General features: G+C 36.1%; 1 protein-coding gene and 1 long non-coding RNA gene across 2 annotated transcripts in view; one reads left to right on the top strand and one right to left on the bottom strand.

Annotated features, from left to right (window-relative positions):
• The window catches only part of CCDC18 (coiled-coil domain containing 18), a 43197-nt gene extending 21610 nt beyond the window's left edge, over positions 1-21587 (top strand). Inside the window, exons 15-29 of the mRNA XM_081324341.1 lie at positions 1653-1787; positions 3745-3822; positions 4319-4435; positions 4879-5046; positions 7678-7820; positions 8219-8382; positions 10482-10695; positions 12149-12248; positions 12782-12898; positions 13019-13162; positions 13616-13819; positions 15180-15317; positions 16488-16676; positions 19167-19604; positions 21359-21587. Coding sequence (XP_081180467.1) covers positions 1653-1787; positions 3745-3822; positions 4319-4435; positions 4879-5046; positions 7678-7820; positions 8219-8382; positions 10482-10695; positions 12149-12248; positions 12782-12898; positions 13019-13162; positions 13616-13819; positions 15180-15317; positions 16488-16676; positions 19167-19577 — 2322 coding nt within the window. The 3' untranslated portion in view covers positions 19578-19604; positions 21359-21587. The remainder of the gene's footprint in view (positions 1-1652; positions 1788-3744; positions 3823-4318; positions 4436-4878; positions 5047-7677; positions 7821-8218; positions 8383-10481; positions 10696-12148; positions 12249-12781; positions 12899-13018; positions 13163-13615; positions 13820-15179; positions 15318-16487; positions 16677-19166; positions 19605-21358) is intronic.
• Positions 165-23962, bottom strand: LOC308665950. The gene is made up of 4 exons (XR_014026000.1): positions 23793-23962; positions 20464-21017; positions 11616-11668; positions 165-1050 (listed from the first exon to the last, which is right to left on the bottom strand). It is a non-coding gene; the product is annotated as an uncharacterized lncRNA (long non-coding RNA).
• Positions 23963-24010: the final 48 nt, after the last annotated feature.

The raw sequence follows: 24010 nt of genomic DNA, 5'->3' as shown, positions 1-24010 counted from the left end.
CACTCCCTATCAATACTGATTGGGATCAGCTTTGTAGAAAGGAGCCAAACCAGCCCCAAACCTTGTAGACCAGGGGTGTCCAACTCGCAATGTCACATGACATGTCATGACATATATCGTGACTTTTTTTCCATTACCGGCAATGGGGTGGGTGCAGTTTCGGCATGACACATCTGGCCCGTGGGCCAGCAGTTTGACACCCCTGCTGTAGACAGCCCAAAAGGATCCACGGTCAATGATATCAAAGGCTGCTGAGGCATCAAGGAGAGTAAGGATGGTTGCACTACCCCAGAGTGCTCTTGCCAGAGATCATCAAGTGCAGCCAATACTGTTCCATAACTGGGCCTAAATCCTAACTGGAAAGGGTCCAGATAATCTTTTTTTTTACCCAGGATCCTTTGAAGCTACTAAGCAATTACTTTCTCTACCATCTTTCCTAAAAAGGCAAGTTTCGAAACTGGAGGAAAATTGTCCAGATAGATGGGATCGAGAGATTTTTTTTATTTTTTATTTTAGGAGGGGACAAACCAGGGTCTCCTTAAAAGATCTTGGGAATATTCCCTCCCACAGTGAGGAATGAATCAGTGCCTGAACCTCCCTGGCAGTCCTCATCCTGGAGGCTTTTATCAACCAGGAGAGACAAGGATCTAATTGACAGGTGGTTGTAATGATAACATTGAGGACACTGTCCACTTCATCGGGTCCAACAGGATTGAACTGTTCCCAGATAACTGGGTAAAACTTTTCTCCAGCATCTCACATGGACCAGCGCCACATGGTTTCCAACTGGGAATGAATCTGAGCGACTTTTGTCAGGTGTTGAATAAATTGAGCCCCACTGTCCCAGGAAGGACTGGGTGATTCTGAACAGGGTTGCTAGGAAACACTCTGTGGATGCAGTAAGGGCTGAAAAATAATGATGGGTTCGGGACTCTTACCACCACAACATAGGCCTTAAGGGCAGCTTTAAGTCGTGTCCGGAGTTATCTCTCGTCTTCCTCCAGCAGTCCTCTAGGCATCTGTTAATCCTTCTCAAAACTTGCAGGTCTTCTATAAACCACAAGGAGAGGCAAGCACAAAAGGTTAAGAGAAGCTCCTGCGATCCTGCCCAAAGCCTCAGCTGCCCTTTGATTCCAGGCCATTACTAGGTGCAGCAACCCCTTCTTCCCCCCCCCCATATCCCCCAGTTTAGATCCATAAATATTATACCTTATACAAGAAACAGCATTGTTTGAAAGCTACACCTGCAGGCTTTGAAATGTCAAAAACAGGTGAATAAATCACTACAGTGTTCTTTCCAATTGGGAAAACACTGCTACAAAATGAGGTTGATGATGAAAGAATTGGAGTTCAGCAGTGAGAGATAATTGTAAACATATTTCTGCAGGTTTCTCAAAGTTCATTTAAAGCCCCTCCCCCAGTAGGCCAGAGGTTCTAGCAAATGCTCTGCTTTTTCAGTTCTCAATCTCTGTACCTCTATTTCTTTCAGCAGTCTTAATATGTAGCTATTTATGTGTCTGTATTAAATATGATAATCTATCTTTCAGATTTCTGTAAAATATTGGAGGGGGCCTTCTTGTAATATTGATGAATAGGGGAGGTATATGTGGGATATTGGATAAGTCAGTTAAAAATCTTTCTATCTTTTATAGCTTCAATCTGAACTAGAAACTAAAAACCAGCAATTCCTAGAACAAGAGAAAACAATGTCCATTTTCCAGCAGGATGTTTTATATAAACAACATCATCTTGAATCATTGGATCGACTCTTAATAGAAAGCAAAGAGGTAGCATTTTTGAACAAAAATGGTTCTTGGGATTTGGGTTGGACTGTTTGAAAATTATTGCTTGCAAATTGTTCCCTATTTAGCATCTGAAAAGCAATTTGAGAGTCTTGTCAGAATCCATTTATATTTCATTTCTAACTGTCTCTTCTGTGCAAAACCCAAATCTCACCTTTCCCTGGATTCTGCCATTCCCGAGGAGAAGAGGGAACAAGCATGGGATTTTATTACTTTCACTTCCTTCCTTAATTGTAATTAATTGCCTGCTATCCATCACAATATAACCAATTACCAGGCATTCCCCTCTTGCGGACACCTAAGAAAGTGGGTGGAAAGTGGGGAAGGAACGCTTTCGGAATCTGGGTTGTTTCTCTGGATGAAATGTGAGGAGGTGGGAATGATGGACCTTGGCTGTTCTGAAACTGATCGAATGAACTGAGGGGTGGAATTTGCTTGGGGAAACTTTAAAAATATCAATCTGTGAGGGGATTCTTCAGATCCTGTCTATTATACCTGCCATCTCCTATTTCTTAGTAAAAGTTCCTACTTGGAAAACCTTGTCTCCAAGAGTCCTTCTTTTCTAAGATGTGGGCTGAAGTGGGTTCTGACAGAGTCACTGTTACTAGGAAACTTTGCACTAACAACTTTCAGATGTAATCTCTAATTAAAAATTATAAAATAGTCACATCAGAAAAAAGCATATTTCTAGGTTTGATATAGTTACTTGTTCAATATACTTGTTCTGGCTTTCATGACTGGTATTTGTTGGACAGTGTTGAGCTTCAGAGTTTACTGACTGTGCTTTAGACAACAGATTTTCTGATGTTTTGCCAGCAAGTATGGCTGATCAGCATTCCAATATTGATCATTCAGAAGCTAGAATGAACAAAGGATCAATCAGGATACAACACCACAAAATTGGCCAATCAGAATTGGGCATAAACAGAGACTAGCTCTCATCAACCTGCACCAACCTGCACTAAAGACCAATCTGTTCACCTGGCTATAAAGTTAGGAGCCCAATCAGTCCCTGTTCAATTGCCTGTGGTCTGCATAGCTAATTACCTTGCCTTTGAAGATGCCAGTCACAGTTGCCCATGAAAGATATCTTTTGTCTAGGCCACAGTCACAATCCTGAAGTTCAACATTGCCCAACAGTCACTTGTTCATTGGATTAGCTAAATATATCGTTCATGTTTTATTTTATGAACTTGCGCATATTTCAACGGATGGCAGAATCTTGCCAAATATATCTGGCATCAGAAGTTAAATACAATTGTGCCTAGTTAAGATTTGGATAGGAGGTAAACAGGAAATGTCAATGTATTGGCTACTTTGAAATGTTAAAATACATCCTGGAAAGAAGTTATGGCAAACCATGTCCATATAGTGTCAAAGAAAGTACAGCTTGTGTCCATGTAGTTGAGCTCAAATAATGTGCATTTTTGTAGTATCTTGATATGGCTAGATGAATTATGATTTCATTCCCATTTCATCCCATATGATCTTCATTCCCATTGCTCCCATCAAAAAATCTGAGATGCTTCATTCAAGCAAGCAGTATTTTATAGATAAACAGACCCTTTTCTATTACTTGAAACTTTCTTGAATTTATGAGCTGTTGGAACCCCCATATCCTAGTGGCATAACTGTTTGGTTGGTGCTAGAGACACAGAGTTAAGAAATAGGAACATGAAATTAGATAGATGCCTGAAGGATGAAAACCTGAAAACAAAAGACTTGGGGGTGGGGGGGAATAATACAATTCTGCAAAATGGAAGAGAAGTCTAGAAAATGAATTTAATCCAAATGTCTTAAAACAGCATACCTGCAGATTTTTCTTTTATAGAAAAACAAGTCACATTCAACTTGCTTGAGAATTTGTAACCATATGAGAAATATAGTAGAAAAGTCCCAGTTTTTAAAAACATCAAATACTCTGTTAATTCTGAAAAAACAGGAAATGGAAAAACAAAAAATAAAAAAAGATGAAGCTTTAAAGAAATTACAAGACCAACTTGCTGATGAAACAGTCAAGGTTTGTACAATTTTTGTGGTTTCTCAGAGCTTTCTATTCTACTTAAAAGTCTTCCCTTATTTTTCATTTTCTTTCGAAAAGAAAAGTAGCAGAATGGTAGATGGATCCTCTGCAGTAATTTCACTTTTGGCTTAAATTAATGGGTAGCCTGTTTTAGTCTTTAAAGAAAACATCCATGAATGGATGATTTCCTTTAAATTTGTTCTGTTGATTAAACAACTATTACTATTGTTCAAATAACTTAATACTGAATGTAGCAATTTTTCAGGAATACCAAGCATTCCAGAATCAATTAAAAAAAACCTCCCCTGTCACCAGGGCTTACAAAATAGGAAACACAAAAGGAAAAAAGAAAAGGGGGGGGCAAATAGTCATCACGTTAGTGTGTTTATAATAATCACCTGAGATGAAAACCATTATTAGTGTAGCTAATAAACTAAACTTATATCTAAGCAGATAGTCTTTCTTCACTATTATGTTTCCTTTTGTTTATTAGGTCAAACAATTGCAAAAAGCGTTAGAAAGCTGTAAGCAAGATATAGCTTTGTATTTAGATCATTTAGAAGAAAATAAAGTGCTGTTTGAAAAGCAGTTGGAGAAAAAGTCTGAAGAGGTAAACATGCCTTTTTCACCTTGCTCCTCTTTCTATGTTATATTTGAGTCGATATACAAAAAAATACTATTCTACTAGACAATAGAAAATGTAATTTCATTTTGTTAGCTACATTACTGGAAATAAATGAGAGAGAAAGTTCATTGATTTTATAATACAACGAGACCTTAGTAGTCACTAAAGGCAAAGAACGTGTTGTTTGGTTATGTGGAAGTCACTCTGAAAATCAGTATCCATTCCTAATTATTTTAAGCTAAAGCATGTTTTCAAATATAGTCCATATGTAGATTTTTATTTCCATTTATAATAGTTTAATAAAAAAAACACAACTTGTTAGTAGCATAGATATATATTGATACCGCAAACTACTCTGTTTAAGGTGAAATAGCTGGAAGCTGAAAAACTAATTGCGTTGTTGCAGTCTCATCATATTTATTTTTCAGATCCAGAGGTTGCAAAAAGAAATAAAGCATAAGAATGACAATCTTCAGTCAACTAATGAGCAAAATCTTGCTCTACAGCAGAGTCTGCAGCAGCAGCAGCAAATGTTACATCAAGAAACCCTTAGGAATAGTGAATTAGATGACAGCCAAATAAAGCTCCAAAAGCAGGTACATTCTTTATGATAAAATATTTTAAAAACGTATGACAAGCGTTTGTATTGTTCATATTCTGTGTTTTCTGTTACCAAGCATATTTGGAATGAAACAATTTCATCTTATTTTGAAGCATTAACTTGAATTAAGAGTGTTCTTGTGGGTATGCCAATGTTTAGCTGGAAGAATTGACTATTTTACCCTCAGAATGCATCTTGAAAGAAATTTGCTCTATGGCTAGGATCCCAGTATGGGACTTTGAGGCAAAGCGAGGTTTAAGCCTCCAGCATTTTTTTATACAAAATAAAAATGGCAATTTTAATTGTAAGCCGCTTATAGTTTTTAAGCCTATCACAGAAGAAAAAATAAATTTGGGTAAGGAAAGAATCTTTATCATTTTGCTTTTTGATGGATTTTTGTTTTGTTGCTGGTGTTACTAAAACACTTTACAAATACAAGTTGTGCAAAATATTGTGATATTGAAATGTCCCAACTCTGACACTACTGGAAGTCATCCAGTGTGAAAAGGCTTGGTCCAACCTTACAGAAATATTCCAGTCTGAAGTAGGCATTTGACTGCAAAATGACGTTTGGAATAGATAGTTTCAAGGTCAGAACAAAACATTTTACAGCTAGGACTTTTTGATAGTAAAAATTCCTATCTCCAAACTTCAAGTTGCCTCTTGGTCCAAAAAATTAGGAACCCTCCTTCACTGTATAAGAATATTACTGTTTGAAGAAGACAGTTTCAAAGTAGTGATGGCTATTGATAAATAAATTGAAGATCCATAGTATTTTTGTGGACAAAAATATGGATGCTTTTACAGATGTAGGAACTTAATTCAGGCTTACAAATTTATTTATCTAATTTTTAGTCTAATGGTTAAAGGACTAGGGACTGTCAGTTCTAGTCCCACCTTACACATGAAACCATCTGGGTGACTTTGGGCCAGTCACTCTCTCAGCCAAACCCATCTCACAGGGTCTTTGTTGAGGGGCAAAAAGGAGGAAAACCTTCTTCTGCAGAAGAAGGAAGCAGAAGCCACCAGCCTGATGATGACGGATGGGATTCCGTCGAAACGTCGCCCCTACACCTTTAGTTCTACACGGGGAAAAACCCGAATAACCAAAGATCCATATATATATATATATATATATATATATATATATATATATATATATATATATATATATATATATATATATATATATATATATATATATATATATATATATATATATATATATATATATATATATATATATATGGGATGCGGTGGCTCAGTGGGTTAGGACGCTGAGCTTGTCGATCAGAAGGTCGGCAGTTTGGCGGGTCAAATCCCGAGTGCCGCGTAACAGAGTGAGCGCCTGTTACTCGTCCCAGCTTCTGCCAACCTAGCAGTTCGAAAGCACGTAAAAAATGCAAGTAGAAAAATAGGGACCACTCCGGTGGGAAGGTAACAGCGTTCCGTGCGCCTTTGGCGTCTAGTCATGCCGGCCACATGACCACGGAGACGTCCTCGGACAAGCACTGGCTCTTCGGCTTTGAAATGGAGATGAGCACCGGCCCCTAGAGTCGGAAACAACTAGCACGCATGTGCGGGGGAACCTTTACCTATATATATATATATATATATATATATATATATATATATATATATATATATATGTATGTATGTATGTATGTATGTATGTATATGTATATGTATATGTATATGTATGTATGTATATGTAAATTATTATTTTTTTGCTTGCTAACAAAGAATAAAGCCAAAAAAAATTACACAAATATGAGCTGCCACTGCTGTGGCTACTGCCTGTAGATGGCCTTGGGCTAGGCTGATTTGTCCCGTCTCCGGGACTAAGCAAGTGTATTCTGAATGCTTAACAAACATTTAACATATACATATACATATACATACATACATACATACATACATACATATATATATATATATATATATGTATGCAGTGTCCTTTTTTTGTAGCTATAGCAAAACTATGATTGATTAATCAGATGTAAGAATTCAGTGTTAGCATATTGTTTAATAAATTCCCACACACAATTGCTTTTAATGAGGCCTGATTTTCTTTGAATTGTGATTATTATAAGCAGATTAATTTAACTTTTTTAAATGCCCTTCAACTCATTGGAAATTAGCTTGGACTAGAAATGCTAATTCACAGTCCGAAACCATAATTCCACATCAGTCTTTTTAAATGCAATAGAAGTTCTCTGGAGTAGCTCCTTTCTCGTATAATTTTTTTTTTAAAAAAATGTTATGACTCATCACTTTTTTAAAGGCAGAATTAAATGCGCACTTTGTATATCTGAACTCCAAATTCTATTTAAAGCAGAAGCATTTATGTGTATATGTATGCTTAATATGAATAAACATGTAAACAATTGATTTGGGTATATAGTCTACTGAACCCATTGAAGAGACTTCTGAGTGTTTGAATGCACATTCTTGTGAGATCTGCTTCAACTCAGTAGTCCTTCTAACTTTTGCAAGCATAAACTCTAATTGTGCATTGGGAGTATTATGCATGGCATATTAAGAGCACATTACTGAATGATCGCATTGAGATATCCTACCAAATTGTTTAGAATTGCAGTATGAATCTCTGTCTCTCAAAAAACAGGTATCAAAACTAGAGCAAGCACTTCAAAAGCAGAAGGATATGTTGGAAGAAGAATTGAGAAGAACAAATGAAAAGCTTCATTTAGCCACTGAAGAAAATAATGTGAAACGGCAAAAAATAGGAGAACTTACTGCTACAATCAGGCATAGTCCTAACTTTTTAAGTTTAAAAACATGCAATTATTTCTTGAATGTATTGTTTTGGGAGGAAAAAACCCCCAAAGTTTTTAGAAACAAAGGTTTATAGCACAATTCTATGCATATTGATTTGTCCTATAGATTTTAGTGGAATTTATTTCCATATTAATATATGAGTGCATTTTCAAAGGTATTTATTTGTGTTTTTATTTATTTCTTCATTTACATTGTGCCTTTTTTCATGAGACTAAATGGCTTACACTTAAAAGGCTAAGATCTGTTCTGAGGGATAATTCCCTTTTTTTGATGATTCAGAATTTTTTTTGATTCTGGACTCTTTATAGACCTGTAAACATGCTATTGTTTTAATTATTCATTGACGCATGGTATATTTGCTTCTTTAGGCAGATTAAACAAGAGATGGATCAGTGTAAAGATGAGTTAATAGACATGGAGAAAGAATTAGTGCACTTAAGAAGAGATGGTGATAGTAAAGCAATGCAAATGAGCCAACTGGAAATTAGTTTACAACAGAGAATCTCAGAATTTAATAAAAAGACACACCAAGGCAAGCTCTTCATTATGTTTTCTGAGTGATACCTTTATTATGCTATATTGAAATGAATGGGAGAAATTTCTAGAAAATTATTTTGAGAATGGAATAACAACAATAAATAAGAATACTCTATTGACTGGCTGTACTGGCTTTAAATAACTATAATTTATATATTAATTAGACTATATCAGAAAAACATCTTTGGTATTTTTTTATTGTATTTCCACAAAAATGTGCTATTTGGTGTTAAACCAATGACTGTTATTTTTAGATTCAGATGAATCATAACCATTTATTTAATAATTTCTCCATGAATAATAAAACATGAATTAATTTAAATATGATTTTATTCAGTGGCACATAACTTTCTATTAATCACAACATTGAGTTTTGATGGTTTTTTCATTAAGTTATATTTGAGAAAAAGCAAGGTGATGTTGATTAAGACTGAGAGAGGGAATGGGGATTTTTGTTTGAATGTTGCCATGATTCCAACTTGGTGCGTGCACTGACATGCAGCCAACTGTGGTTTGCCTGGAAGGGCGGTGACTATTCTAATAGCTTTCTATCAAGGCCGCTTAGCCAAGGACTCTGCCTTACATGGGATGAAACCAATCTAGCAGGCAGCTCTTCTGCTCTCAAAGAAGCTGGCTGAAAAAGGTCTCTCTCAAAATGGATCCAGACAGAACTTTTTTAGCCAGCCCCCCCCCTCCCCAGTAACCAGAGGGAGTCCTGTGGTAAGAGTGTGACCCTGTTGACTTTCTAAGGAAGCCAGCAGGGAAGATTGCAAATGGTGATCACATGATCACAGAGGGCTTGGCAATCTGTCTAAAGTGCCAAAGGGTTGCCAAGAACCCAGACTGTAATCATGTGACTAGGGTGTGCTGCAACAGCCGTAACTTCAAATACCGGCCCTAAGTCCCTTTGTTCAACGCCATCATCATTTTGAACAGCTGCTGAACAAATGGTTGCTAAGTGAAGATTACCTGTATATATGAAGGAAGAGTGAAAGAAAAGGAAGGGGAAGAGTGGAAAAGATGTGGCTAGATTCTGAAGATCAGAAATTTAAAGAACAAAAAGAATATAAAGCTATGTATGGCAGGGTGGAAGCAGAGATGATTTGCTAGAACTGAAGTATGGGAAGGTATAATAAATAGTGTTGCTGGAATTTAGTTTTGGCTATGTTTCTTTTTCTTCTTATCTCATGGTTTTGATGTCTATGGTTATTATCTCTTTTTCTGTGCTCTGTAAACCATTGCTTACCCCTTATGGAATAACGTGAAGGGTATGTATGCATGTATGTAAGACTAGGAAAAATGTATTTTGGGTGGCTACATGCATTAAATTCAGGAATGTGAATACTTGACAGCAGGGATAGCATAAGAATTACTGAATAGAAGCTAAGTTCAGAAAAGGAAAAGATACACGGCTTAGAATTGGTGGCTTTCAGTGAATTCTTCTGCTTATGTCAGTAAAGATAAAACTCACATTTTAGAGTTATTAGACTTTTCATCCTTTTTTTTTGGATATCTAAGTGGAATCTGTGACCCAAAGTACTTGTTACTAAGTTAGCCAAAGAGAGGCTGCCACACTTACACATGACTGGCAACATCCATATTTGTGGCATGCAGACATCCTTGAAGACTATATGAGAACATCTGAATGCATCATACATATACATATGCATGCATGCGCGCGCACACACACACACACACACACACACACACACACACAAACACAGAGTCATCTTAACTGGCTTGCAGTTTGATTCTAAGTAGAATTAAGCTCTTAATTTTAAACATGAAGCTATACTTCATAGAATGGAAATAAGGTATTTCCAATGATTATAATATGGCCAAAGAATATTCTTTCCAGAGTCCCTTTCTTGGAACCTAGTCCATTAGATGTAGGGATAGGCAAACAGTTCAGTTACTTACAAATAGTGTATTTTACTTTTGCTTTTCTTAAAAAGTATTTTATGGCGATTGCTGATATTTATCTTGTTCTTCATCTTGGAATAGCCTGAAGGATAGGGTAAATCATGTGTGCAAATGCATACGTTATTTGGCTAAACATTCTTGATTGCTTTTTTATTTCTATTTGGACAAAAGTGAAAGAATTAGAAGACAAGCTGCTTATAAGTGAGACCCAGCAAAAAGATTCCATGCAGAAAATAGAATCTCTAGAAACTGACCTGAAAAATACCACTGGGGAGTTAAAAACTACTTTGAGACAACTGCAAGACCTTCGGGATACGTTACAGAATGCACAGATATCCCTAGAGGAGAAGTATACTACTATCCGTGATTTAACAGATGAATTAAGGTGCGTTAATAAGCATTACAGAAGTGGATCAGTGTGACAAACGTAGTAGTTTCAGCAGGTGCTGTACCTACTCAGGCTTGTCGGGTTAAAAACCTAGCATGGTTGGCTCTGGTTAGCATTTGAATGGGAGACTTCAAGGGAATTGGCTATATGCTCAGGTGCAACAAACATCAATGAAGAAAACAGTGGCAAATTATTTTTGTGCTTCTGCCCAAAAAATCTTCAGGGATATTTTACCACAACTGCCAGAATTTGACCTCAAATCAAGAGTGTCTTTATTTTTCATCATTACAAATAGATTAGAATTCTTATTTCAAATTTTATTGCCAGCATTTTGTTACTTGAAATACACCTTGAATTTACTGTTATTTATTAACAGTGAAATGCTAACATAAACTTGTGTTTTGAATGACTTAAGTTGCCTTAAAATCACTGCATTGCTACATTTTGAAGTAAAATGGCTTTAACTGTCCTTCAAACTATTTCCCAAATGTAGAGAAGTGCAAAGCTAGATATGAAATTAAGACAATAAAATACAGTTATCTACTCTGTCATAAAACAAATAAGCAAAATAGTATATATCAGCTAATCATGCCTTATTTTGAGGCATAGAGAGCAACAGACAGAAGCCTGTTAGATGCATAACTTAGCTGAGAAACAGACGCTTAACAAAAAGAAAAGCAAAAATATGCTTTGTTTAGAAATAATAGACTCAGTCCATGAGTCGCTAGATGATAATTTACAAAGTGAATAGGTCATGTGTAGAATCAGAATACTAAATTGTTGTATTTAATTCCATACCAGCATTTTGTAAGTACCAATAGAAGAGAGCATATGTAAGTTTTGTACTTTTTAAGTACTAAATATTACATTGTTGAAAATATGTATGAACGGCGTGGCCCAGCAGTGAAGATGCTCACCTCTCACTCAGGAGGTTGAGAGTTCAGTCCTAGGGGAGGCAGATATTTCTCTCCTAGGGTACAAAGAAAAAAATATATATGTTGCTAACTCCAGCCAGTAAATGCTCATCTCCATCCATTTGCCCCAACTCTATCCCAAATAGGGAATACAGGGTCATTAAAAGGGGAGTACATTGTTGAAAATACGTATGTGCAAACTTAAATGCATATTTAAATTCATTTTCTAGTATCTGTAGGAAAAAATCATATTTGTATTTATTAATCTCATATTAAATATTAATGATTTAAGAAGATTAATATTAATTATATTAACCCAAAATTCAGTGTCAAGTGATCAAAACTATGGTACAGTTTCTGCCTATAGATTTGACTGTGTTTTTTCCTTAGTTTTTATTAGTAACTTTTATTTGTAGTTTTTATTAGTTACTTCTAAATAAACATAGAATCAAGGTGTAGAAGAATTGGATGAAGATAATTAGAATTTAACTTCCCTAATACAGAAAATATTTCTCATTTTCAAATGAAAATTGCAGAGAATGCAAGGATGAACTTGAAGAGAAAAAGCAAGAACTTCTTGACATGGAAAATGTGCTGAAAGAAAGAAATTGGGATTTGAAACAAAGAGCAGCTCAGGTTAGAAGAATAATCTGTATATTTAATAAGCTTTCAAGAATTATTGGGGCCTTATTAGTAAATATATTTGGGATGTATATTTTCATTAATGCTCCATAATTTTAGTGTATTCAGGTAATCCTCAGCTTATAACCCTTTAATGATGGTTTGAAGTTACGACAGCTTTGCAAAAAGCGATTTATGACCCATCCTGAAATTATGATTGTTGCACCATCCTTGTGGTCACAACTTGTGGGTTGGCAGTCGGCTCACATTTACAATAGTTGCAGTGTCTTGCAGTCATGCGGTCACAATTTGCAACCTTCCAGCTGGCTTCCACAAAGCCAACTGGGGAAGCCAGAACCACTTAACCATGTGATTTGCTTAGCAGCTGTGGTAAAATGATCGTTAAAATTGGTTCCTGTCATATGATGACTCACTTAATGACAGCATAACTTAGCAATCAAAATTTCAGTCCCAATAGTGGTCATGAGTTGAAAACTACCTATAATGTTTGTTTTTGTTTTGATATTTTGTCTTTCCTTTTTTAAAAGGTCACACAGTTGGATATGTCAATTCGTGAATACAGGGGAGAAATGGAACAAAAGATAATTTCCCTGCAAGGTAGCTTGGAAAAAGCAGAGTTGCAGATAAAGGATTACAATAAACAGGTACTGTTATTGTTCAAATTCTCTTTAAAACAACAGCTTCTAGTTGCTCACTTTCCACAAATGCAAACTCCTCAAATGGTTATTCTCTTTATAATTTACTTGCTTACGTTTTGCTATCAGATTGAGAGTTTGGCAAGAAAGGTACAGTGCTCAAAAGAGGAACTTCAGGAAAAAGAGTATAATGTTCTCCAACAACAGCAAGACATAAATTATCTTAGAATAGAGAATGAACAAAAGCAGCAAAGAATAACAGATACTGAGAAAGTAAGTTTCTCTTGTTTATTTTTCTTTCTCTGCTCCTTTTTTTTTTGATACTTCAGTTTTCTAACCTGACCTGTTACTTATATAATTAATAATATATGATAAGGGGATAACACTGCCTTTTATAAAAGAGACTATTGTCTATTTCAGAAGTATGTTCCAGTGAACTCATTGAAGCTTCCTCAAATAAAGCATGTTTACTTTTCCATGAGAATATGTCGGTATTTTTGCATTTAATTTTCTGATTTTGCTCTTTTTCTTTCTTTCTCTTTAGACAAGCTTTGTATGCGTATCTGCCTATAAAAATTACTGCTCCGTGTGGCTGATGATTTTAACATATTCTAGAACTGTGTTTTTCAGACAACAGATACAATTTTAGGGTAACAGAACTACTAAAATGAAAAGAACAGGGAGACAAAAGACTCTTAGCTATGTTAAAAACACTTTTCTTTTTAGAAACTGAAAGATCAAGAAAGTTGTGTTGCAGAACAGTATAAAGAAATACTTGATTTGGGGCAACAGTTGAGACTGGAACGTGAAGCAATGAAACAAGTTCATGTGGATCTTTTAGAGAGTCGCCGCCAACAGGCTCAAGCTCAGAGAGATGTGGACAGGATCTCTCTTGAACTGGAAGAAGTAAACCATATCTCACATGAAAAAGTAACCAATTTGACATATTAATTTTATGAGAAATCAGTTATCTCAATGCAAGACTTTCCAGGGTCAGTTTAATGTGTAGAGCATGGCTCAGAGCACAGTTTCAAATGCTAACCAATAATGCTAGGTCAGTTTGAAAATGATGTAAAACAAGTATTTCAGACCTCTCACGCTTGTGGAGAAAACCTGAAAAAGGTCTGGTAATTTCACGGAGTTACAGAGAAGTGCTAGCTTCATGTGACTTCCAAAGAATTTCTTCTTTTCTGTTTCAAAAGCATGCATCTTGTCTGACCCTGGTGCCAGGCCCTGCAATTTTTTTTGCCCTTTTATAATTGTTACAGAGTACATTAGATCTTGGGGTAGGCTAAGGGGGTGAGACTTATGTCCTCGTTTTCATGCAAACTTCATTCCAGGATGGTCCTCCCTGTGAATTTGTTTCCACTTTTATATATCATGATAATAGTCTAAAGATGATCAACCACAGTGTGTATAAGAAATATTTTGATGTCTTAAAAAATAATATAAGTTTTAGCATTTTGCTCAAATAGCCTACCAGGGGTGTCAAACTCCGGCCTGCGGGCCGAATGCGTCATCCGGAAACCACGCCCACCCCATTGCCGGCAATGGCAAAATTGTCCTGATACATTGCGTGACATCACATGACATCGTGAGTTTGACGTCTCTGGCCTATGCTATTTCTTCCAAAATATCTATCTATGAGGATGTTTGGAGAAATTTTAAGTCATTATACAATTGAAATGGGATCTGCTTGGAAAGATGACAGGCCACTGTTATTGTTCTCCGTAGGTCTTTCCTATAACCAATTGGGCACTCTGTGTTCCTGGATCTGTATGCCTATTGTTTATGTGGTTATTGATAATGTCACTAATTGCTGTAGCATGTCATTTCTCTAGCTCCTTTTTTGCTACCCCCTAGAAATTACATCACTTACGTTTTAGTGACAAAACTTACCAAGAAACAACAGTATTTCCCACTGAAATAGGAAAGACCACAAAAGACCTTACTGCTTTTAAAACCTATGGAAATCTCAACTCCACCAGTTTTGTGACACCTTTCCCTTTGTGACTGTTGGCCAAACAAAAAATATAAAATATATAAACATAATATTTAAAAAGGCCCATGACATTAACACAAAATGTCTCAAAAATAGCCTTAGATATGTTTTCTTGATTTGTTTTGGAAAATTAGTAGCAATGTTCTATATAAACAAACTTGAGATACTTTGATATTGCTTTAAATATTATTGCTTTTAATAATGTTAATTTAATATATGTTTTAATATTTTTAAGAAAATAATGTTGCAAGATACATTGATTTTGTGTTCGGCATCATTCCCTTTCAGGAAACCCGTATAAATAATTTGGCAGAACAACTGGGAGCAGCTCAGGTGCGAGAAACTGAATTAGAAGCAAGGATGCAAGCTGAGATTACAAGGCTCACTGCAGAAATACATTCGCTAAAACAGTCTTTTTTATCAGAGGTGAAAACAATATTACTCTTTCCCATTTATTTTGCATTAGATATGAGAAAATGAGAAACACTATGTGTGTTTAGCTCTAAGAACTGACTAGGTTTCCTTTTTTACCTTCAAATAATTTCTTCTGTACCAAGTATGTATGAAATAATTTTAGAGCAGTCATTCTATGAATGAACATCGGTAAACTATTTAAGTACCACAGATATATGCATAATACCAACAGATACTATCCTATGGCATACCAGACCATGAAATAATTTGCTGCTATAGTTGAGGATCACTCTCTGTTAAGTTTTTTGTTAAGATTTAATAGTTTAGACTGCATCTTATATGGATGTTTGCTAGCTACTGGAAACCATAAAATGAGAATGAACAGGACATCCATTTTTAAAAATTAAACTTATTTGTTGAAACAATAAAGCCAGAAGGGAGCCAGTCTGGTCTAGTGGTTAAGGCACCAGGATAGAAACCAGGATACTGTGAGTTATTGGCTCGCCTTAGGCATAAAAATTGTCTGGGTGACCTTGGGCCAGCCACTCTCAGCCCAACTCATCTCACAGGGTTGTTGTTATTTGAAAATAGGAGAAGGAAAAAGTATACTGTCTTGAGCAATTTATAAAAAGAATAAAGTTGGGATAAAAAACTACTTAAAATGCCCAATACAATGGGGATGTTCATTGATCTTATGTGAATTTAACAGTAATTAAGACTATTTGCAATCTTTTAGTTATTATTTTAAAATATTTAAAAAGTAAAATATAAATAACTACATCACCAATAAAATACAGTAGTGATATGATTAACATTATATTACAGTGATTAAAAGAAATTAAATCTAACAGGAAAATTGTATAAAAATTTATGTATCTATTTAGTGTCAGTACTGAATTGGTTGCTTCCTTAAGTTTGTCATGTAGAATTGTAGTTTCATCTTCTCATTTTTAGAATATAAAGACTTCAAAAATAGGTAACAAACTCACATCCTGAGTCCATTCCTTAATATCAGGAGAACAAGTTCCTTTCCATTGATGTAATATTATCCTCTTTGCTGGGTGCTAGAGCCAAACATGTTCATAAAATGAAAACTTCAAGTTGACCTGCTAGTTGAACTGATAAGATTTGTATTATTTTGAAATATTGAAAAATTGTATTTGAAATACATTTTGTCTTCAGAAAATTTCCCATGAAGAAGAACAGACAAAATGGCAGCAGTCGCTATCTAAATCTCAACACGTTAATGGGCAACTACAGCAGATCAAAATGGAATTGGATGATGCTCAAGACACTGTTTATAATCTGCAGCAACAGCTTCAGTCTAGAGATGATGCGATTCAAGCAGCAAATGAAAAATTGCTTCTTAAAGTAAGTTAAGAAAATTAAGAAAGGAATATTTGTGTAAGCAATAGGGTTGTCATCTCAAATCGTTTTATGGTACTTGCAGTACATGTCTGTTAACACTGAAATCTATAGATCAGGGGCGGCAACCTTAAACACTCAAAAGAGCTACTTGAACCCATTTCCCAGAGGGAAACAAAACACTGGGAGTCGCAAAACTCACACGCGCACACAAGGAGGGAACTTGATTGAAGAGTTTAATTAAATAGAAATAGAGGCTGCTGTGCATGAGTTTTCTCTCTCCCTCCCACCCTCTCTTCCCCTCCTCCCTCCCTTCCCCGCTCTTTCTCTCCCTCTCTCCGATCTTCTGCTCACCTGGCAAGCTGGCTTCATGCTGTTCTGGACAAGCTGACACACATTCTTATTGGGCTGGCTCTCCAGCCCTTGAGAGCTGCTGCTTTTTGCTACTTCCTGTTTCCTGTGGAAAAGCAGGAACCCCGCCCAATTAGCTTGTTAGCTTCTCAGAGAAAAGCGTGAGTTTTACACACACACACACACACACACACACACACACACACACACAGACACACACACGGAGAGGGAGAGAAGGGAAGCACAAGTGCCTCTGTGTGTCTCTGCAAATGGCCGGGAGCTGCAAGAGAAAGCTGAAAGAGCCACATGTGGCTCCAGAGCCACAGTTTGCCGACCCCGTGCTCTAGATGATACTCATTCACAGCTAGAGTGAAAACCATGGATTAAGAAGGTGTGGGGGAAAAATAAATATTTGCAAAATTGTAAGTTGTTGTTGAAGGAGATGGTTGATAGTGTTGATCTTTATGAACTATGTTTTGGATGGTTATTTTGGGAGGCCAAACTTAGCTGAGATCATGATAGAAATAAAATCTTCATTTAGGGAATTGAATGGCAAAAGACAAGTTTCAAAGACAACATATGGCTTGCTTCCTTCAGCTTGCTACTTTTAAATAAACACATACTGTACATACATATATACATGGATTTTGAACCACAAAGGAATTATCTTCTCTAAAATTAAGGGATAATTGTCATTAAATATTTGCTGAGCCCATTTCCTCTCTTCTGAGCACTGAGAGCCTATCTCACTTCATTAAGTAAAACATCATAGTCAGAAATAATTAGACTGGATAGTGGAAGCCAGTTCTTTCAATTGCAGAGAGCCCATTTCCTCTCTTCTGAGCACTGAGAGCCTATCTCACTTCATTAAGTAAAACATCATAGTCAGAAATAATTAATTACATAGTGGAAGCCAGTTCTTTCAGTTACAGAAAGTTGGTCAGCATGTCCAACCTCTTCCTTGGTGCAAGAATCCAAATTAATGCATCCCCAATACTTAGGCTCTTCTTGAAGACATCCAGTAAAGACTTAACCGAGTAATTGGTTCTAGTCTCAAACTAGTTTTCCTGTTTAAAGAATACTTTTTTAAGTATTCTAAGTATGATGCTGAGAATTGTACCCAGCATTTGAAGTGGAGTAAGGCAAAATAAAGTGGAACTATGTTTTGAGAACTATAATTTTGTTGATGCAGCCTAAAATCAAATTTACCCTTTTTTGCAATTTCATTTTGCTTCAAGTTTAGTTTGGAATCAAAAATCTTATGAATACCAATCCAAATGCCCTCATCCTATATATATATGTGTGTGTTATGTACGGCAGGGGTCTTCAAAGTAGGCCCTTTTATGACTTGTGGACTTCAACTCCCAGAATTCCTCAGCCAGCATGCCTGGCTGAGGAATTCTGGGATTTGAAGTCCACAAGTCATAAAAGGGCCTACTTTGAAGACCCCTGATCTACAGCATTCCATCTGAAGCCTTTAAGATCTTTTGCTGAGCATATTCTGTACAGAAGCCTTGCTCAACTGGAGTTCCATTGAATCCGAGAGTTCTGCAAGAGGTTATTAAGGGATCTTCAAGATATTGTGATTGGAAAAAAAACCCATCATTTTTAAAACTTTGCATATTGTATAATGCTAGCGCTTGCAATGGTGGGAATTTTTTACATGTTACAACTTAACATTCTGCCCTGAATTATGTTAAGTAGTTTTTGTATTTTTTGCCATTTTTATACAAAGGTTTTATGAGACTTGAAGACTGTATCAACGGCTTTTACATGGTAAAAAGTTTGAGAAAAACTGCTCTACATGCTTCTATAGTAAGGTTCCCTGTTAGTAGTTTCCAATTTATTTGTTGCTTTTTAATCTCAGTTGGTCACTAGTAAATTGTTTTACTTCACTCTGTCAGCACTGTTGTTTCCTGTTATTCAAATAATATTATTTCAGATAACTGCTTACTAACTTGTAGAAATACTATTGGAGATGCTTTGTTTAATGAGAATAATCAAGCCATGTATGATGTACATAACTTTTTTATTAATTAGAAATACTATCAATATTTTTATTAAACATAAGTAGCTTTTGTTCAGAAACAGATGATTCCTAATCACCTAATTTCTACAAAGCTTTAAATTTGTGTTGCACTATAGGAATCTGAGCTTACAAGATTACAAACCAGAATTGCAGTTCATGAAAGAACAGGAAGCATCAAGCAACTAATAGAACATCATTGGTTTGATGATCAAGAACTTGACTTTGCCAAGCATTCTTCTCGTAGAAAACTATGGCGTTCAACAAGCACCAGTAATCTAAATATTAAGGACAATGAAAACTTACTAAGTCAAAATCAGACAGTTACACAACACTCTTCAGTGAGTTCTGAAATGTCAAAATATATATCTCATGCTTCACCAAAGAGTTTGAATGAGTCTTCCTTTGATCCTTTGACATACAGTGTAGATGAAGAGGTAACTTGTAACAGTAATGACTTTCAAACACTGAGTGGCATGCTAAAATATATCAACAAGGAAATAAAGGATTCTGAAAATTCTTCACTATAATTTTTATCAGCTGTAAAGAAAAATCAAGTACGTATTTCTCTATCTAATATTTCTTAGGTAAATGGAGTACAATATACCTTGTCACCGGAGTAACTTTTCATGCAAATACTGTTACCTTTTTATTCTAAACAGAGTAATTACTAAGACACAGAAATTAACTGAAGTTAAATCAACTATTTGCTCCCAAAAAAACCAAGTGCAGTACCCAAAAATAAAATACTGAGTGGAAAAACGATCTAAAATGGAGCTGTCATATTTCTAGAATATTTAGCACATTGAAGTCCTTAATGTTTTATAGAGTCCTCAACCTACGACCACAATTGAGCCCAAAATTTTTATTCCTGTGAAACATTTGTTAAATGAATGTTGCCACTTTATGGCCTTTTGTGCCGTAATTGTTAAGTGAATCACTGCAGTTGTTAAGTTAATAACATGGTTGTTAAGTTTATCTGGCTTCCCCATTGACTTTGCTTATAAGGTCATAAAAAATGGTCCCATGACCCTGGGACATTTCAACCGTCATAAATATGAGTCAGTTGCTAAATTGTGATCATGTGACTATGGGGATACCGCAAGTCATGTGAAAAATGTTTGTAAGTCATTTTTTTCAGTGCTGTTGTAACTTTGGTCACTAAAAGAATTGTTTTAAGTCGAGGATGTTCAGATTAAAGATATAAGAAGATCACCATAAGCCTTTTTTTCAGAATTAAATTCTGTTTTGGAGAGCTTTTTCCAAGAATTAGAAATGCAATGAATGTGAGAAATAAAGGAATGTGCAAAGGATTACAGTTTAAATATCAATATATGTTTATAGTAGCAGCTCAAATGTTGTGTCTCAGATGTTTCAAAGAATTGTTTGAATCATTTTACTACAGGTAGGTCTTACCTCATGACCACAATCCTAGAATTTTGGTTATAAATTACTGCAGTCATAAATTGAGTTACCATGTGATTGCACTTGATTTTATGATCTTTTTTTCTTGCAATGGTCATTAAGTGTATCACCATTAAGTGAATCAAACAGTTGTAGGTATGAATCCAGCTTATCCAATGGGCATTTTTGCTGGAAACGGCAAAAAAAAGCCACAAAATACGATCATGTGACTACAGGACACTGCAACCAATCATAAATATGAGCCGACTACCAATGGCAAGTGGCATTAGAGAACATGAGTGGGTTATCCACTTTGCAAAATAGAATATATTTTGATGAGTACAAATTTCTGGAGGTTATAAACCATAGAAATGATGGGTAAAGGATGGAACCTCGATTCTATTTTGCAGTGGATTTTTTACGTTTGGTGATATGCTGTAGTGCCTTTCACATCTGACTCACTAGAGATGTTTTTATCAATGAGGAGATTGGTATTGTAGCCCTCGGTGGTCCTCATGTTCTCATGACATTTTGAGTTTGAAATCCTTATATGATCTTGTAAAATCCTATACATAAAGAGATATAGCTTATTATATCATTCAGGGCTAGCAAAAGACAATCATTCCATAAGACTGCAGTACCATGCATATAAATATGTCAAAATATTGGATTTCATTTAAATTAAATTTGCAAATTCTGAGCTACTGAGCTCTTGGTTTTAGAGATAATACTTTTAAATATGTACAAACAAGATCTCCTAAAAACTCTGAAACCAGAGGTATTGCTGAAGTAAAATTTCCATCTAGGAAGATTGTATATCGCACAGTGCTTCCTTTAACAAGAACATGAGGTCTGAGTGAACTTCATTATAAAATATTCGTTTTAACTGAAAATATGTTTATTTCAGGAAGAAAGTTTCTGAAGAACTAGTGTGCTGGCATGCAGTTGACCACAGATGGCTTTATGGGCACAACATGGAGTTCATAAGAACATTTTCTAAAAACTACAAATATAGTTATTTTTAGTAACTATCCACATAAAATTATTCTCTATGCTACTTTTTCATTATTTTTATTTCTTAAACTAGTACAATAATGTTCTTTTATTTACTATTAAAGAGAAATCCATAAAACAAATTTTAAAGAAAGCTTTTCATTAAACTTTAAAATTTCAGGTAAACACATAATTTATAACCAAACAGATCATATATAATACTGCTTTCCTCTACATTAAAAAGGCTACTCATAATGATAAATGGGATTGTATGTATACAATGCATGGATTCTGAAGGGACGTTTATAGCCATTTGCATTTGTCTGCACATAAAACCTATACACCATTAGCTCATACACTATTGCATGACCCTGATCAAAAGAATGACACACACACACGCCTGCCAGGATCATTCATATCGACGGGGAAAAGTAAACAAGGATAATTTCCTGTTTTAATTGGCCACTGTTCATTCCACAATTGTGAAACATCTTGATTTTTCCTGCATGTATCTATTTTAGATTCTATCTCTTGATGATGCAAGGATTTGATGCAGTGGAAAGAACCTGGAAAATAATATTTTGTATGCAACTCCCATAATTAAAAAAAAAAACCTGCACGAATGCGTGTTCAGAAGTTTGTAAAGATGAGTTATTTCTATCTGACAATACAACTCTTCGTGAATAAGATGGACATTTCTGACAACAGTTGATGTGCTTTCAAAATTCTTAATCTGCTCTCCAGATAAAAATTTGGGGACTCCTGAAATAATGTGTAATTTTCATGTAAACCATGATGTCCTGCATTGAATGTTACATCACAACAACTGCAGCCATAAGAGATCTAAGCATCAGTGTGGTGTAGTGGCTTCGGTGCTGGACTAGAAACGCAGAGGCCTGGGTTCAAATCTACCATTAGACACAATAGTTTAGCATAGAACTTTTAAGCCAGCTGCTTTTTTCCAGTTCAGCTTATATATTTTGGGGAATAAATGAGAGAATGTCTTTTGACCTGAAGAAAAGGCATGGAATAAACATTGTACTAATTGTGATTATGAGGAAAGTAAGGCTTTCTCTTATTAAAAGCTGTATGTACATCAGGAGTGCCCTGGCCTTGCCCATGATTGTTGGGGGCAATAAGCTGACTTTGTAATAATGCCGCTGGGGGGGGGGGCTAATAAGCCCTAATAAGCAGGCATATACATAGAATGAAGGCTATTGCTAAGCACATTGGTTTGTGCTTAAATTGTAAGCCGCCCTGAGTCTTCGGAGAAGGGCGGGATATAAATGGGATTTTTAAAAAAAGTACTGGGCTGCAAAAGCGGTGGGCGACTGTGCACACAGCTCCAGCACAAGCAACGGGCAAGCGCACATGCATGCACAGCTCCATATATGTGAGTGTACAGCCTGCATGCAAGAAACCATCCCCTTTCCCTCCCCCTGCAGATCCACAAAGCTGGAAAGTTTGGAGAATACTGCTGTACCTGATACAGTGTTATACCTTACAGCTGCAGCTAAGAAAGTTATTTCTAGTTCCCTTTTAGATAAAAAATTTTCCTTGGTGCACTGAATACCAAAAACTCTAGTATATATGTTGGGTTCTTGGCTATCAACGGGAAGGTATAATAGCGATTGTTATAGAGTTCTACAAAAAAAGCAACCTATTTTCTTAATGACTCTAAATTACTTATAAAAGAAATTGCACCAAGTGCAGTAACGTACAACAGAAAATAACATTCAACTGCATTTATTAAGAGTTGTAACCAAACATTTTTTTCCTCTTGCTACGCCACCCTTCATTTATTCTTGAAGTCTGACAAACGGTCCTATAAACCCCATCTCGACAGCATAGTCCGCGCAGTTGAATCCGCATCTCTCTGTGTATTATCTACCACTCAAAAACATCTTTCCTGTAAACTTTAAATGGGCAAAACGGCAGAACCTGAGCAGGAATAGGACACTTTGTGTTCGTGTGTGTGGCGGAAAAGGATCGGCACATCAAAACTAGCAGGCATTAAACCCCACACCCACTCGCACTAATGATATAATCTAGCTGGGTCAGGAAACAGTTGCAAACCAACGACTCGATTCAGAAAGCACCAAGAGCTTAAAAATACCGCTAGTCTAGATGCTTAACAAGCCACGAGCAAATACAGCAGGGGTCTTCAAACTTGGCCCTTTTGTGACTTGTGGACTTCAACTCCCAGAATTCCTCAGCCAGCATGAAGTCCACAAGTCACAAAAGGGCCAAGTTTGAAGACCCCTGAAATACAGCGTCACTGCGCATGCGTAATGCTCCTATCCCCGGTGGGAAGTCCACCTCTGGGGAATTCACGCGCCGCACGTTACCTCGAAACAACAAAAATGAAAGAGAAACTGAGCGTTCTCGGACCACGCGCCACACCTCAAAAAAACAAAAAAAACAAACACCTCGCGCTGAAGTATTGCCTTCCCGTTTAAAAAAAATGCCGTTTAAAAGGCGAACGTTCTCGTTTCCGTTCTGAGCCGGAAGCGGAACTAAGGTGGGCCACGAGGAAGCGCTTCCGGTGGAAGTGGCGTGCGCCGCT

This window comes from Vipera berus (genome assembly GCF_964194415.1).
Source record: "Vipera berus genome assembly, chromosome: 3".
NCBI lineage: Eukaryota > Metazoa > Chordata > Lepidosauria > Squamata > Viperidae > Vipera > Vipera berus.
Note: the sequence above shows the minus strand (reverse complement) of the source record. Positions and strands in the feature narration are given on the sequence as shown.